The sequence below is a fragment of the Garra rufa genome, chromosome 14 (assembly GCF_049309525.1).
Source record: "Garra rufa chromosome 14, GarRuf1.0, whole genome shotgun sequence".
Classification (NCBI taxonomy): Eukaryota; Metazoa; Chordata; class Actinopteri; order Cypriniformes; family Cyprinidae; genus Garra; species Garra rufa.
Window position 1 is genome coordinate 33465115 of NC_133374.1, and position 18055 is coordinate 33483169.

The 18055-nt window shown below is 37.0% G+C and overlaps 1 protein-coding gene across 1 annotated transcript in view; it reads right to left on the bottom strand.

Moving 5' to 3' along the window:
* Positions 1–18055, bottom strand: part of fndc3a (fibronectin type III domain containing 3A) — a 106649-nt gene that overhangs the window by 28822 nt on the left and 59772 nt on the right. The window contains exons 4-5 of the mRNA XM_073817374.1: positions 3294–3370; positions 1121–1373 (exon numbers count right to left, since the gene is read on the bottom strand). Coding sequence (XP_073673475.1) covers positions 1121–1373; positions 3294–3370 — 330 coding nt within the window. The remainder of the gene's footprint in view (positions 1–1120; positions 1374–3293; positions 3371–18055) is intronic.

Below are 18055 nucleotides of genomic sequence, written 5' to 3' on the forward strand. Positions count from 1 at the left end.
TAAACGATTAAAACTAATTTAGTACCATAACATACAGCACCCCGCAAGTCATCTGTAGGAGAAATTCTGCAAATCCGTGGCCACAGGAATATGAACGCAATGTGCAAAGTCTCTCGTTAAGCGTTTTTCTCCCGTAGAAAAACATTAACACTTAAAATCTATTAAGATAGCGGTATTAAAATATTAAATTCAATATACAGTTTGTTAATATAATGTATATGTATATAGTTAAGCTGATAAAGACAGAACTCAATATGCTCCTCTTCATTATTAAAACATAACTAATATGTACAGAAAAGCAGGTGAGCCAAGAATAATCTCAACATGCAAAGTTTAGAGTTTGTCCATATAGAATATCTCTACAGCCCTTTTATATCATTACATAAAATTTTTATCTAAAGTGATTTTCTATGGAAGGAAAGCGTTTAACATTCAATTTAACACATTGCGTTATGGGTTCGTCTGTTTGCCTGTAGGAAGTTGGTCCTTTTAGTATTATTTAATGCATTTTTATCTGCTGGTCTGCATCAACAATAAGTTTTATACTGAATTTGGTCTTTAATGTGTGCTAATTTGGTCTTTAATTGGTGCTTAATGTGTTTACATTCCTGTGGCCATGGATTTGAGGGTCTTGTCTTTTTCTCCTACAGAAGACTTGGTGGTACTAAATTAGTCGTTAAGTTGTTTAACCACCACTTTTCCCAATTGGCAACACGCACGATTTGTGTCGATTGCAAGTGACATTGCAGGTAACAAAGAGTGCAAATGACTTAAAATAAAATAAAATAAAAAAGACTACAAGTGACGTCACTTGCGGAAGTGCAGGTGTCTGAAAGTGCAAGTCTGAAAATGCAAGTGCATGTCTGCAGCCAGACCCTTCTCACAATATTAGTAAAGTGACCCAAGTCTATGGTAAAGGTAAGTGTTCCCTGCAGGATTTAGTTTTTTGTTGTGTTGACTATTTACTGGCAATATATTTCACAGCTTTTAGTCTTTTTCTCTCTGAGAGTCCATAACTCAGCTAAAATATAGACCTATATTTTCTCCTTGAAGAGTCAGCAGTGGCGCAGTATGCCATCCTTACTCTTGGTGAGGGAAAAGTGTGTGCGTATAAACTGACCCTGCTCTGAGTAGATGGTTGTGTGTGCTGGATGGTACTGGGAGATGTACTGGGGGTTCATATCTCCGGTTCCTCCAGCCATGCCTGAGTACAGGTGAGGGGGAGGGTGCATGATGTGCGGGTGGGGGATGAAGGCCTGCAGGTGGGCGTGGGGCGGCGGAGGGGGCGGGTGGTGAAGCGGGGAATGGCCCCCCGGATGAAACTCCGTCTGAGGTAAGACCAACACCCGCCTCACTCCGTTCTCCTCAATGATCTGCATGGAAAGAGAGAAAGGTCACACAGGACATAGTGAACATACTGCATGTTTACCCTGATTTGAACTAAAGATTTTGACATGTTGAAATGTACACTATTGTGGAAATTATTTAATTTAATTTAATTTATTCCAGTATGCTCCATCTAGCTTTTTTATTGGCAGGAATGTGTCCTAAGGAAGCATCATTTTGCAAACTTGTGTTGGGAACAGCCTTCATTTTGACAGTGCCTATGATGCATAAAAACGCTGTAGAATGCTCTACAGGCAGTGGTGGATGAAGTACACAAATCAAGTACTTGAGTAAAAGTACAGATACGTATAATAGAATATTACTCCAGTAAAAGTAAAAGTACTCCTTTTTCAATTTTACTCGAGTGAAAGTACAAAAGTACTACATTTTTTGTGTACTTAAGTAAAAAAGTACTGAACTATTTTTGCAATTTTATAAAGGTTACTTAATTTAATTTTATATTAGCATATATGTATTTTTTTTTATAATCCTACTGTTCAAAAAGCCTTGGATTTTCCCAAAATAACCACTGGAATCAAGTGTTGTTGATATGGACTACATTGACAAGAGTGATGTTCACTGTGAAGCTTACATTGCTATGTACCTGAGAGAAAACTGATTTGACCATCTCATTTTCACCAGTAAGAAAAGTGCTTTAAAGCTTGTTATTTTGCAGAACGGCACAGTTATAAATGATATGAGAATAAGGCCTGAAGTTAGGAAGAAAAATGTAATTATTTTTCATAATATTTTTCTTTTTTCTCAAACATTGTCTGTGGTGTAAAAACACCCCTGGCCAAATGCCCCCAGAGGGCTCCACTTCCCACTTTGATAATTACTGTAGTTCTGTACCATGTTCTGAACATCACATCTTTTCTTTTTCCCACAGATGTAACCTGTCTAGGTGGTTGATTATAAATATTTGGACTTCATATCTGAAAATTACCTCAACTTAGCACCAGCAAGCTTGTTTGCTAGGAAGTTAGCATCAGCTAACAAAATTTACTTATTTTCAGTATGGTTATGAATAAACATTTATATCTGTCTACTAGGCTAGTTGATCCAAACAATATAAAAAATTATTCCGTTAATAAACAATATAAAAACAGACGTCACATAGAGCTAAATGTGTAGCATTTTAATAAAACTGTTAAGGTTACAGAAGTGAGGAATATGAACGTGCATTTCAGTTATTTTATTCAATCTGTGTTATTTTAATGTTTCGTTTTTTTACCTAAAAAGAGAAAATGATGTTGATGTGCCTGCATTCAAGCATTTCAGAGGGATTAAATACATCACCCTTTACAGCAGATTTAGTTTGCAAACAACTGACAGTTACAATAATTAATCCTAAAACTCGACATTATAACTTACTTTTCGCAGCATCACTCGCACGCATGCTCACATGATCTCCCGGTTCTTGTTTGTGAATCCAGTTGACTGGAGCCTCGCTCTAAACAGCTCATTTGAATCAGTGAGTTGTCGACTCGAGAACAGCTGCAATTGGATCAGTCCAATTCGTGAATGAATCGTTTGTTGCGATTTGCGAACCGATTGAAAATAATCAGCTTGTTCATTAATCAGACACTGCTTCTGCGTCTCGGAGCTCGTGATATATTATAAGGAGTAACGACATGTTTTATGAATGTAGTGAAGTAAAAAGTATGATCTTATGCTTTGGAATGTAGTGAAGTAAAAGTAAAAGTTACTCAAAATAAAACTACTCCAGTAAAGTACAGATACTTGAAAAATGTACTTAAGTACAGTAACGAAGTACAACTACTTGGTTACTGTCCACCACTGTCTACAGGTAATAATAAAAATGGCAATAGAGATGTAGATTAGACCAAAAATTGCATCCCTTTTATCAAACCAAAATAACAAATATGTGTTCCGTAATGACTCACCTGTTGAACGTATCCAGGAGGCACATAGATTTGAGGCACTGAACCATTTGGGGACATCATGGGAACCTGAGCAGGACCTGTAGAGGAAACAATATGAACAATAAATAAAAAAAACAGAATGTCAAATCACTCTGCATTTTTTATTGGTTCAAAACAGCTTCATAGTGATACATGTGATCCAAAGTACAGTGCTCCTTAAATAACGTAATCTATTTTACTGTCATATTGTGGTATATTTCCAAGTGAACCGCATTTTTTTATATATTGAGGATTTAACCGATCATAAATTTGTGACTGAATCTTTCAAACAGATTTTCTTAACTGGATCAACCGCTTTATTCATAAGATCCAACTCAAAAAAAAATTATTCTTTTACGTAGATCACTGTATTCAAAGTATTACAAAAATATGAATACTTTTTACTTAAAATAAATAAATAAAAATTGTGTAACCTTCAAGTGATCACTGAAACAAAAAAAATTTAAAACTATATTTAACCAACAATAATACAAAGTTGTACTTTTAGGAACTAAGTATTTTTTTCCTTTTCTATATCTTGGTTACTCATTGACCAGTGTGAGTAAATGATGATGATGAACGCAAATATTTGTGTGAACCTTCAACAGAAAGCAGGTAAGAAAACCTGTCATTTTAGGTCATATTTACTGCTGTGTGCAGTTCACTTTCACATCAAAAGAGTTTTAGTTTTTTTCCCAACATTTATAAGTATATTTAGTATGTCAGTGCAAATAATTCCTAACATTTACTTGGCTGGGCAAAGAAACACACTGAACTGAATGTATCTGCATAGCAGTTGATAAAACGCCAGACTCGGTGGAAGTTTTAGTACTGGAGTGTTTGTGCAGGAAAAACTGCGACTTCAGCAAAGCCTGTTACAGATCAGCTCTTTCATGCATTCCTTTGCAATCTGACACTTTCACTTTCAGAAAAGACTCACAGAGCTTGTTAGAGCTGGATGATGCAAAGGACAGCAAACATACACACAAACGCAAAAGGACACAAGTAAACACAGACCTCCGTCCTGCTGAGCAGGTGTAGTTCCTTCGCTCATGGTAAAAGGGCAAAGCAACAGAGAAAATAACAGTCCTCCATTAAGAACAGGACTGTGCGTGTGGGCTTGTATTTGTTTTTGTTTTTTTGTCCTCTTCCCTCTCTTTAGTGCAAAGGTTTCTAGCTCCACCTTTCCAGATTAGATCCGTCAGTCACAGGTAAAAGGTAAAAGTCCTCTGCACTACAAACTACAGAATAAAGGTCAAGGTTTGGCTGGCATGGTCACGTTAACTACTGCTAGCAAATACTGTAACTATACGGTTCTGTGGGCAAAAAAAAAATAAAATAAAAGTAAAATTTTATCATTTATAAATGTATTAATTATTTCAGGAATAAAATAATAGCAAATGACTGCAACTTCTAAAGGGAAAGCTCTTTAAAGAGTTAAATAATTGCCATAATGCATTAATAGCCCTTTTAATAGAATAGTGCACCCAAAAATAAATAAAAATTCTGTCATTATGTACTGACTGTTTGCTTACCAATATTGTTCAAAATATTTTCTTTTATGTTCAAAATAAGCAAGACAAATTTCATTTTTGGTTGAACTATCCCTTTAGTTTATTGCTAGGTTATTTAAATATAAAAAAACAAATATTGGAAAAATTATCTAATATCAGTCGATAAATAAACTAATAAAGGGTATGGCCAATACACTGACAAATAACACTGATGTTATAAATAACCAATATGCCACGGATATACTGTGGACGACAACGTTTTACACATTTCAAATACATACAATAAAAATAACATTCAAAATATTATATACTTACAAAAAATTATTTGGTTATGCTGTCCACATTTTATTTTTCTCTGTTTTATTCATTTTATTTGTTAAAGTTATTAATCACAATAATTTATTTAAGTAACTAGTAATGTAATGCACTGCTCCCAAACCTCTCCTTTCCAGTGTTTTGAGAAATCACTTTTTGCACGAAAGTTTATAGTTGCCAAAAAAATAACTTTTGTTTTTGTTTGTTATTAAAAAACAAATAAACAAGCCCAGCCCAGGTAACAAAAAGTAATATAATGCATTGCATTCGATAAAATGTAATTAAGTAACGCAATTGGATTTATAGAGTAACTCAATACTGTAATCCATTACTTTTAGAAGTAACTTTCCCCAACGCTGTTTGTCAATGTATTTTTTATGGATTTAATAATTATGTTAACTTCATAATATAATATATATATAGTACAACAGCAGTGGAATTACAAATGTCTAAACATTTAGATCATTATTCAAGTCACATTTTCCACATATTTCTCTGATGCACCTGGATGTAGCATAATGGAGGAACACACTGACCTGCTCTGCTCAACCCGACCATAAACAGACCTTATTAATTTAACCAGAGCCAGGAGAGTCCTGTCCTAACATTTCCACTAGCCGAGGACCCTCGTGTTCCACCTGAGCATCAGGAAATTGATCTACACAGCATTCGATTACAGTCAGATTGTTTTTAAACATCATATCTCCGACATATAGCAAGGATGTCAGATAAACTCACAAACATGGGGTGGTTTAGTGCTTCTTGTTTCGACATCATGTGTCACTCTCATATTAGCTCTCAGTTCACATCCTCCTCGCCCGGATCGCGGCTGTTTTCATTCCATGAACAGACTAACTCACATAATCAGCAAGTGCTTGCTGGAAGTAATTACGGCGCACACAAGCCATTGCTGCTCTATAATCAGCGTCAAAGTGGGTCTCTGTGTATAAATGAGTGTGTACATGGTTGGTGACAGGTTCAAAACGGAAATGTCTGATCTTTTGATCGAAGTAACTCTTGAATTTTATATTTGACATTAACTGCGTTCTAAAGGGGGCATGCAAATCAGCCCCATATAGGAATTTCATTGGATTTTGGAAAAAAGAAGATAGTGTAATGCTATGTAGACATGAGCTAACTTTAAGGTAATGACAACACATAAAAAGCATCTACAAAGTTACAAATCTCAAAGTCCACTCCAAAGGGAGATATTTAGTTTTTAAAAAGTCCCTTTTCAAGAACTACAATGAACGGCTCATTTGGACTACAGCGTTTGTTTTCCGCATGCAATGATGTCACAACGCGGTATCCCACCTACACAAATTCAATTCGTTAGCGGGTTGGGGATTCGCCTAACTTTAGCATGTATTATGGACAGCTGCTTCTGGCATTCTTCAGCGAGCTGCAGGTCGTCTCAGCTTTAACTAAAGAGTCCGCGAACTATTCCGGAATCCATGCTGGAGCCGCGCCATTGACGTGCGGTTTAGAGGTTTCAAATACACGCATATCCGTGGCTGATGTAAACACGAACATTGACTAATGATCATCCGTGCACGCGTTGAAGCCGCGCCGTAGACGTGCAGTGTGTGGTAAGACATTTATTCATCATACAGTGTAGATAGCTTCACTAGCCTTATGGTTTCAGGCATGAAAATAATAAATACATTAGCACAATAATCATAATATCATGTATCCGCGATCTCACAGGCTGACGATAGGACCAACAATACTGTAGCATTTTATTAACTCACCTTTCATGCATCCTAGGTGTATATTACTTCCTTCTTTCAGACGAATGCAATCGGAGTTACATTAAAAATAATCCTAGGTCTCCCAAGCTTTAGAACTGAACAGTATACGCCTTATTCAGCCCGCGGCCATTTTGAATCGAAAACGAGGCTGTGGGGGATAGCAGTCCAGCAGCGTCCACTGTGGTGTACGGAAATGCCGATCGCATAACCGTAAAAAATAAAAAGCAAGACGTCATTATACAATTTCTCACAGGATAAAGAGCTCCAGAAAACGCGGATTGTTTGACGGACATATGATCTAACTTTCAGGTAACAATATTTCATTTATATAAGAAAATGTCTGTGGAAACTAGCCTGTTGGCTAACTGCTAATTTCTAATGTGAGCATGTTTATCTTCCTTTAAACGCTTACACAGAGCTAAATGTTTTGTTTTGTTTTACTACAACAACTAAAACTAAATGTCCCTATTTTGTATATATTACAATAAATAAATGTTATCTTTTGATCGCTTTGCACAAAAATAAACTTTCTACCCACTGTTTTTTGTACGACTTAACATGTTTATCTTAATTTCACAATAAATGTCTGAAAGAGGCTTACGACCTAGCTGCAGGCTCTTAACACAAATTATTAAGCATTTTAACCTATATAACATAATTTGAAAAATATATCTTTTTCACTTACGATCGCAAGGTTTTCCTTTCGTGAGTCCTTTGAGTCCAGGTAAACAGAGACGGAGTTGAACCCTCCTTAAGCTTCCTAATTCCAGTCAGTGTTTTTGAAAAGAATCCTGACTGAAATGTTTGGAACACACTCTTGTGTTCTTTGTAAGCTATACAAAATGAAGATATTTAGTTTAGTTGTTGTAGTAAAACATAACATTTTAGCTCTGCGTAAAAGTTTAAAGGAAGATAACCATGCTCACATTAGAAATTAGCCAACCGGCTAGTATCGAGTTATTTTCTTAAATAAATGCACTATTGTTACCTGAAAGTTAGGTCCTATGTCCCGTCGAACTTTAATAATCCACGTTTTCTGAAGTCCTTTGTCCTGTGGAAACTTGTGAAACGAAATATTCTCTTTATTTTTACGACTAAACGACCTACATCCCGGTACGCAACAATACGCCATAGTGGACGCTGCTGGACTGCTATCCCTCACAGCCTCGTTTTCGATTCAAAATGGCCGCGGGCTGAATAAGGCGTATAGACGAGTGTTTCTCTCCATCAGTCCAAAACAAGTCGATCCTTAATAAAAAAAAAAGTGCCTCACATGGCTCCGGGGCGGTCGGTAAAAGCCTCCTTTAGCGATCTGATGTGTTTTTGTAAGAAAAATATCCATATTTAAAACGTAAGAATCACTTTAATCTAGTTTGCTGCTTTGGGAAGGAGTGCAGCAGGGCGGAATGCGGTCTACGCTGTTTGCCAATCGCAACGCAGTGGGACTGCTGACCAATCACAACACATTTGGTTTTTCGGAAGGCGTAACCCGGAACCAATCGAGCCGTTTGTGCCAGCCTGGGGAGAAAGCTATTGTAATAATGTAAATTATGTAAAAAATAATGCGTTTTTCAAACCACCAAGCATGACAGCATGTTCAAGTACACCCCCAAAACAAAATACAGACTTTGTAAAAGAGCATAATAGGACCCCTTTAAATGTGAAAGTAAAAAATTGATTGATGGAAATAAGTTCATAAGTTTTGCCTCTTTGTCGCCATCTCTGTTTGAAAACCTGCAATTGCAGTTAACTGCAGAATTCTCTTCCATGTGTGGGTTGTGCTTCAGCACAGCTCCAATGGTGATTAAATTTAACGATCAGCTAGCTCATATCACATCAAACTAGCATATTATTATTACTGTTCAAATTCATGTTAACAACATCAGCATTATGTAACTACGTGTATGTAATCTCTGATTGTCATAAAATTCAATTTTCATACTTACTTACGAAAATCATTCTTACTTAGGACCGGTTAAGGCTATAAACTACCTGCAGCATCCTCACATGTGATATAGCTACTAGCCGGGATGCCTTCTTTATGTTTACAGACGTGACGTAATGACGCGGTGGCATGCTTGATTTTCCCGTGAAAACCTATCCGTGTCACTCAAATTAGAAAACATTATTATAAGCCAACCGCTGTGAATCGGGCTAAAGTAAGGCAATAGTTTTGAACACTGTCTGGTTACGTACTTGCTCAAAAATTAATTTTGTATAATTTTCAACCAAAAAAGTTACGGACTACAGCTTTAATTATAGTTACATGTTTGCTAACGAAATAAACAAATTAAAAGACATTGGTGTGTTGTGGCTTTTGTGTTCATGGTTAAGTGCTAGTTAAGTGCCACTCATTAAAAAAACACAACTTGACCCCACTGAATTAATTAACTACAGACCAATTTCGAATCTCCCTTTTCTGTCAAAGATACTAGAAAAGGTAGTATCCTCACAATTATGCTCCTTCTTAGAGAAAAATGGTATCGGTGAGGATTTCCAGTCAGGTTTTAGACCATATCATAGTACTGAGACGGCTCTTATTAGAGTTACAAATGACCTGCTCTTGTCAATCGATCGTGGTTGCATCTCTCTATTAGTGCTACTGGATCTTAGTGCTGCGTTTGATACTATTGACCACAACATTCTTTTAAATAGACTTGAAAATTATGTAGGCATTAATGGTAGTGCACTGGCTTGGTTCGAATCTTGGTACTTATCTGACCGTCATCAGTTTGTGGCAATAAATGAAGAGGTATCATTTAAATCGCAGTATAGAGTACCTCAAGGCTCAGTACTAGGGCCATTACTTTTTACGCTTTACATGTTACCCATGGGAGATATCATCAGGAAACATGGTGTTAGCTTTCATTGTTACGCTGATGATACTCAGCTCTATATTTCTTCGCAGCCCGGCAAAACATATCAATTCGAAAAACTAACAGAATGCAGAATGCTCCCAAGGTTTTTTTTCTCCATTTCTGTCACCTGTGGAGTTTTGGTTCCTTGCCGCTGTCGCCTCTGGCTTGCTTAGTTGGGGACACTTTCCAGCGATATTGTATACTATTTGAACTGAACTGACGATGATATCACTGAATTCATTGATGAACTGCCTTTAACTGAAAATTGATTATTTACAATAATGCGTTACTTACACACTATGGTGCTGTTTAAATACTGTGCAGTTGCTTTGACACAATCTGTATTGTTAAAAGCGCTATATAAATAAAGGTGACTTGACTTAATTTCAACATGCAGTTTATAGGAGACATTTACTTGCCTTGGTCTTTAATTAACATTATCATTAACTTGTGCACAGCCTACATTACAAACTGTCCTGGTTGAAGTGTAGCCTTAATGCAATTGGTCAAATTGGTGTTGTTTTGACCAAATTATTTGCATTCCCGCTAAAAAACTATTTTAAAAATCATTTTCTAGTGCGAAAATGCGTGGGAACTAGTGAGGTTGGAACCAAAGCTTACAGGACTGCATTCTCTGGAATCCTCTCAAGCGGAGAACTTCTACATTCAGACTGGTTGCCGCCGAAACACGTCATAGCTGACTACCATAGGGTTCACCTCACGCCCACACCGCCTAAGACGCAACGCTGGCTCACAGTGAAAATGAATGACTTCCAGGCCACTTTGACGCTCTCGTCGGCAGCAGTGTGAACGCACGGTAATTGTATACTTAACTGTGTACTACACACTATCAAGTTGTGAAGACACTGGTACCACTGTATTTTTGTAAGACAATGATTTGTATCATTTTTATTATTATTATTCTTTGTGACTGCTGTTGTATTTTATGTATTGTCTGTAGGGATGCACAGAAATGAAAATTCTTGGCAGAAGCTGAACAAAATTAAATACTGGACCGAAGGCAGTTTTGTCTGGCTTTTCAAAAAATAAAAAAAAATAAAAATCAATTACAAAACAACAATTTAAAAATATTTACTGAACATTTTTTTTCATTCTAAATAATATTCTTTGGTAATTTTTAAGACCCTCTTCTGTGTTTTTTAATGTACAAACAAATGAAGCCTTGCTAAGCAAAAGAGAATGTTATAATAAATGTATTATCAGAGCTGTTGTAATGATTGTTATCATAATTTTTTTATTATCATTTACTTTATTTAATTTTACAGAACAACAGTAAAATTACAATGCTAATATTTATGAATGCTGACTTATTTTGGGGGAAACCCACAAGAAGACCTCAGTACTACTTTTTGCTGACAGCAGCAGATTTATGAATGATGCTCATTACGCTGTTTCAGCGCATATTTTCCTCACGCTTTGGACTTAGAACCCTGTCTAAAGAGCTTGTGCAGAGATGTCAGAATACATTCAATTTGTGTGTATTAGACAACTTAACGTTCTGTAGTTTATTTACTAATGGTGTAAGGCGATTTCTCTTCTCATCGTAGATATGCAGGGCTCTAGAGTGCGACCAATTTGGTCGCATGTGCGACCTAATTTCTCAATGGTGCGACTAAAAAAAATCAAAGGTTGCACCGGTGCGACCAGCCGTTTGAGGGGGGAAAAACGAAACTCCGTCACTCTTAAAGTCTCCCTGCTGCTCAACAACAGACACACATTAGACCCATATCGTGGTCTAAACCAATCAGAGATAAAGGACGGATCAAGCGTTTACAATGCCTCCTCCGCAAAAACACGGACTGGATCGCGGACTCCATTCATAAAAACCGAATTTACTATGGCGCGGAATGCCACGTAATACGTTGATTTCTGGAATGATAAATCAAAAGTTGGTCTGTCACTTAATTCAAATCGCGATATGGACTAGTGTCTATGAAAACTGAAAGGCAAAAAGACCGTTTAAAATGAATCCTGCATGTTCCGTTTGCCTCTATGTATTAATGGTGGAGACGTGTATTTTTTTTTTTAACTACACGTGTATAGACTACTGAAGCACGCGTGACGCTCCCGCTAATTTTTGGCATTTGCATCTCACATGAACAGATAAACTCAATCTCCAAACCTACTGTGTCACTTTTACCGTTTCATTTGAGAAAGCATCATATCATACTGTACACACAGAAACTTCAACGCAACCTGTCAAAATAAGAGTACGGTTTAACATGAAACAGAACAATATAAGCCCTGTATTACTTTTGTACAGTATAATGTAGGTGTTTATATATATTCCTATTTATAAATCATATATGTTTGCAAAAAATTAAAAAGGTTTATTTTTCATTTGATTAAAAATAAATACATGTTTATGCTTTCATTTGATTATGAGAAAAATTAAAACAAGAATTTAAAAAAATAAAATTAAATTAAAAAACAATTGTAGAGCCCTATTGTTCAAAATGTTAAAATAGAGAGTTTTGTCCTTATTTATTCACTGAAATGTTTTCGTTATTAAACAAACTAGGGTAAAGTACTGGGGAAAAAAATATGCTTCAAATAAAGAACTTTATATTGACCAGATTGTTAGTTAATCATTTACAAGTCAATATTGCCTATATGGACAGGGATTAAAAAAATAAATAAAATAAAAAAGTAAAAAAAAGTGAACTTGTAAAACTGCGGTGTTGAATGTGATGCGGTTGAAAATTTGGGTGCACCTAACTTTTGTGCTGGTGCACCTAAGAAAAAAAGTTAGGCGCACCAGTGCAACCAGTGCAAAAAGTTAGTCTAGAGCCCTGCTATGCGATGCGGTTCTAAACAGTCTCGTGCTGTCGGTGCTTGCAATGATTTTTTGCGTCTTTCTCGGACAGTTTTAAATGCTTCCACACTGCCGACATGTTTGCTGCATTAGTACGCGCCTCTATTTGATCGCGCCATGTCATTTTTCGGTATAATTTATTTAGCCTTTTCACTTATTTGCCGAACATTCTGTGCATCCCTAATTGTCTGTTTTTAGTTTGGACCTTGAGTCCATAAGACAATTGACTAAATGATTGGTTGACTGATTGTATAACTGTTAAAACACCAAAACAAAAAAATGGGATAACATTTCACATGAACAATTAGTTGGTAATTATAATGAATAAGGACTGCACTGTTCATGCTGTATTTATTTGATTAACTAAAAATGGCTCATAAGAGTAACTGTACTTGTACTGTACGTTTTTTGTACTGTACTTCATTCATTCATCACAGTAATGTGGCACAATATTCTGTTTGCACAAGCTAAGAATGAAACAAAATCCATGCCGTGTCTATTTTTTAGCGCCACTAGAGGCCAAAAGCGGAATTTGCAAAAAAAATATAAACAATAAATGCTTTTAGACAGGCTTCCTGAGCACACTCCCTGTTTCCCATAAGCTGGTCAAACAAATGGCAACATCTCAAGCATGTGTCACTGGTTGGCCTGCACAAACACCCTGCTCTCTAGATACCAGCATCAAAACACCATTTTGGTCAACCACTAATGTTAATATTTAAAAAAACAACAGCACTACACTCATAGACAACATTACTCAATAATGCATCCTATTAAAATCATTAGCCCGTCTTATAAGAAACCTTGTAGTACTACAAAGAGCATAGAGGACTATTAGCTCTTCACTTTGATGTGGAGTGCCGCGCTGGCTTTGAAGCCCGTTTTAGGAGACTCAAGCGAACTAATTGATGACTAATGACTCAGACTAACGGCCCTGCGTCAGGTCACCTCAGAGCCAAAATACCTTGTGCGTGGGAGGAACCTGATCCAATTGTACGTCAGAGACCCTCCTGAGCAAGACGATCGATTTCTGATTTACGATATGGTTTGGCGGGGGCGTGGAAAGATGCTAATGTCACATCTGTCTGCAGCTGCATTTTTCACCAAGGGTGATAGAGAGTCATAGATGCGATGATTCCAGTCCTGTGCATGGCTTTCCCAGTTTTATATAAAATGTGTGTATATATGAACAAACACAAACAAATGAATGACAGAATGAATCAATGATTCTTTCATTGATTCTTTCATTTGATTCTTCCATTGATTCTTTCAATGAATGAAGTGCAAAAAAAGATGGACAGCTATGGAGGGTAAAAGGATTTATGGGCTATAAAGGAAAAAGAAGGATGGGCTAGGTGTGGAATAAAGGGGGATGGGCTAGAAAGGAAAAAAAAAGCCACTCACACTTTTACATCAGACTGACGCACAAGCACAGACAGAGATCAGACACAAAAGGCCACATCCCCCTCCCTCTTTCTATTTCGTTCTCTCTCATTTCAGATCCCCCACCACCCTGAAGAGCATGAACGGTCTGCTGTTCTGCTGACGTGGACCCCCAGTGCCAGCCTTCCAGAGGAAACATTAACAAACACGTAGAGGACGAGAAAAACACATACACACACACACTAAGCCAAGAATAACTCCAAACAGGCAGTCCTGTTCTGAGAATAAACAGCCGTTAAATCTTTTCTATCTCTCTCAGACACAAACAAAACCAAGAACCAACAAGTCTAAACATAAACTGTCACTCAGCAACTCTGAAACACATTTTCAGGACTGGCTAGGAAAGCCAACATCATTGAGATCTACTCACTAGAGCTGACGGCAAACACAAACCGATGAACCTTTGCAGCTCTCTCTGTGTCTTCAGGATGTTCAGTAAATATGCTCCAAATGCTCTAGTGAAATCCAATAAGATGAACAGGAAAACTAGGGTTCAACCTGACGGACGTGTCACTTGAGATTTCTCGGTTCTAGTTTCTTGAGAGATAAAATGTACAATGTAGACAAATGTAGTGATCTTATTTTCGTCTTTAATGGTAGTTAAAGAAGTGCACGTCTCCCGGATGCATTCCGGTGGAGATGTTCCAGGAATGTCCAAATGGAAAGAGACCCTGGGGAAGACCCAGGACATGCTAGAGGGATTATATCTCTTGGTTGGCCTGAGAACACCTTGTGTTCCTCAAGGATGACCTGAAGGAAGTGGCCAGGGAAAAGGACACATGGAATACTGTGACCACAACCTGGGTCCCGGATAAGCAGCAGAAAATGGATGGACAGACGGACAGATGGATATGCAAACACAGTTAAACCTACATAAAGGGTTAGGGTTTTTGTTAGACAGAAACTTGAGGAACTGATAAAACCTTATCTGACGGACGCCCAGTAGCCGTGGTGTTTGTTGTGAGTAGGTATTCCTTTCTGAATTAATCATGCAGCAGATCATGTGAGCTTCATGGTCACTGTTACTTTTCATAGCTTAGCATTATCAGTGATCACTTCCATCACCTCAAACCTCCACTTCTAACTTGAAAATGAATGACTTGTAGCTGCTTTGTTGCTACAAATCGCTGTCAGTGAATGCTCAAAATTCAGTCTGTACTTTTACCTGGTTGCACAAGGCATTGAAATCCCATTGGTTCAAATGTGATTCATCAAATATGGCTGCAGGGTGTGATTTCGCCAAATTAAATAACCAAATTAAAATCACAAAAGAAAAGTTTTAACAACCAGCTTGTCAGTACTTAGATAAACAGGTAGTCCTAACCCAAACTTAAGCCACTGGTGATGTTACAGCTGGAAGCTCAAACGAATTTGGAGACTGCAGTTCCAGTTGGTGCTACCAAAGGTGCAGAAATTACATTTAAATATACATATGTACTAGCTAAACAATACAATTATTGTTTGTAAAATACACACCGATGTTTACAGTGGAAATAATAAACCATTCAATTTCAATTTGATGACGTGTTTTATTCATATCGGGCACACATTTTGCAGCACTATTATGGCTACGGTGTATCACGTGTCAAGCATGATGTGTCTCCATAGAAATAATGTTATACATTCTAAAACAAACTTTTATTTTGGAAGTGATTAATCATGATTTATTGATTTTACAGTCCTAATTTATGCCATGTTAAAATTCCATGATGAGAATCTGGGATGTTCTACTTGAAGCTGTTCACATCTTCGGACACGGAAATTGTGGATTTCTATGGCAACACTATGACGCAATTTAAGTAATCAATAGACAAACCACAATATGTAATATACCTTATTAATACTTAGTTTATTTACCAGGACATACAATTTTATTCAACTCTGTGTTGGCTACATTAAACATTGTCTATTAGTTTTACATTATTCCTGCATTAAGACATTCAGGCCGCTGTCCACCAAAGCATTGGTCGCCATAAGAGAAGAGCAGGCGCTCTGCTAAAAATGCTTATCTGCGGGCGCTTGAGAGCACAGCGTTTTTTCAGTTGAGACATAGAATATCTGTTGAAGTAATGGCAAATACATTGTAAAATGAAATGTTTCTCCAAGCATTATTTTTCATAATAATTTGGTAGTCCGGTAATTCCATCTAGTAAAGATATTAATGCTCAAAGACAAGCAATACTTACTACTCCACTGTTGTTCAGTTGTAGTACAGGCAGGGTGGTCGGTAGTCCCACCCTCCTCCACTCTAATTGGATAGGTGACTAGAAAATTACAATGATGAGTGCAGCGTTTTACTCAAATCTGAACATTCTTCAACTCTCTGCGGTGAGAGAGAGAAAAAAAAAAAAAAAAAAAAAAAAAAAAAAAAACGTTTAGCGCTCAGCACGAAAAAGCTACTCGGCATGCTCTTGGCATTTAAAAAAAAATGTGCCGCATCCATTGAGAATTTTTTTTATTTTATTTTTTTAAACGCTAGCCGCAGGGAAAAACGCTTTGGTGGACTTGCGGCCTAACAATAGTCATTTATTAAAATATTATGAAATTTTACATTTGTCACATGACACTGCAGTAGTCAAGAGGTACAAGTGAAAGCTATATATATAGTAAAAGTAGCAATGATGTTATTGTGGTTAATGCAGTACACACTGACTGGAGTTTAAGCATCAAAATCTGATTTAATTGTGATTTTGTGACTTTGCACAGCATTGAAAATTTGCATCACAGTGGTAGAACAAAGAGTTTTCCAATCAACTGGATATTAATATAACTAATGGAACATTTAACTTTGTGCTCCTGGATCCAGTCTGGGTCTTGGCTCTCTGATTTGACTAATCCAACCTAAAACACTGGGAATGTGTCCACATTGTCTGTGTCTAATTACAACGGCCCGGAAATAATCAAATCAAACACAGTTCCTCCAACCCTTTATCTAGGCTAATTGCTAATTACAAAATGTTAACCGAGCTCTAAACCAGCATTACTGATTATCTATCTGTTGTCTGATTAGTTGTAACTAATTTTCTTATTCTTTCAAGGTGTAATGGAGGCGCTTCTCTCTTAACACTTAACAATAATGTTTCATTATAGGATTACAGGAGTTGCTAGTGTTGGCCGACAGAAATTATGGCAGGTGATACAAAGTTCGGGTAAATGGAAAGAAGGATTACCAAAGTCCTGGTTATGCTTAGACAACACTAATTTATGACTAACCCCCTCCTTTGCAGTATGGAACAATTTAACAAGGAGTCTCTTCTTGTTTTGAATGCTAAATATTTTATTTGCATCCTCCACAGTGGCATAACAAGCTTCCCGTCATGCCCCGACGGACTGAGTGACGTCCGTCTACATGCATGGAGGAAGAAAAAGACCACAGCTATGTTTATGGAACTCGAAAACTCGATTTGGCAAATATCCCACTGTCTCCTCCCGTGATGCTTCAAAGAATAACGTGATAGAGAAAGAAAGGTTGGGGGAAGTCAAGCTTGCTGGGATAATATGCTTTCTTCCTCATTCCTTGGATCGTATTCAATAGGGTATGATAATTCTCTTGTCTAATTTCAAAAGCCCACACAGATTTATCAGTACACAGAGTCTGTGTTTACCACCCCAAGAGTTATACAAAGACAACATAGCATGCAGAGGTGTACATGCATGTAGGATATAAAATAAGCATATTGATTAAGCTTGTTGAACCCTGCACCCATCTAATTGAAGGATTATCACCGCACAAACAAAAAAAGCACTTGGATCTTTCTCCAAACCATCTCTTATCCTATCTCTCTCTCTCCATCCATCCCTAAAGGCTTCAGCAAAGTGGGATGAGTCATCGACTCATTCATTCCGAAAGCTATGGACTGCAGATGCAGTGAATGAAGCATGTGCGGGAGAAACTGAGAGTGAATTCATAAACAAATATATATTACAATATCTTTATATAGAGACCTCACATGTACATATGCATCAGGTTCATTCATGAATTTAGAGCAGAACAACATTTAAATTTTTAATAAAACCATTGTTACAT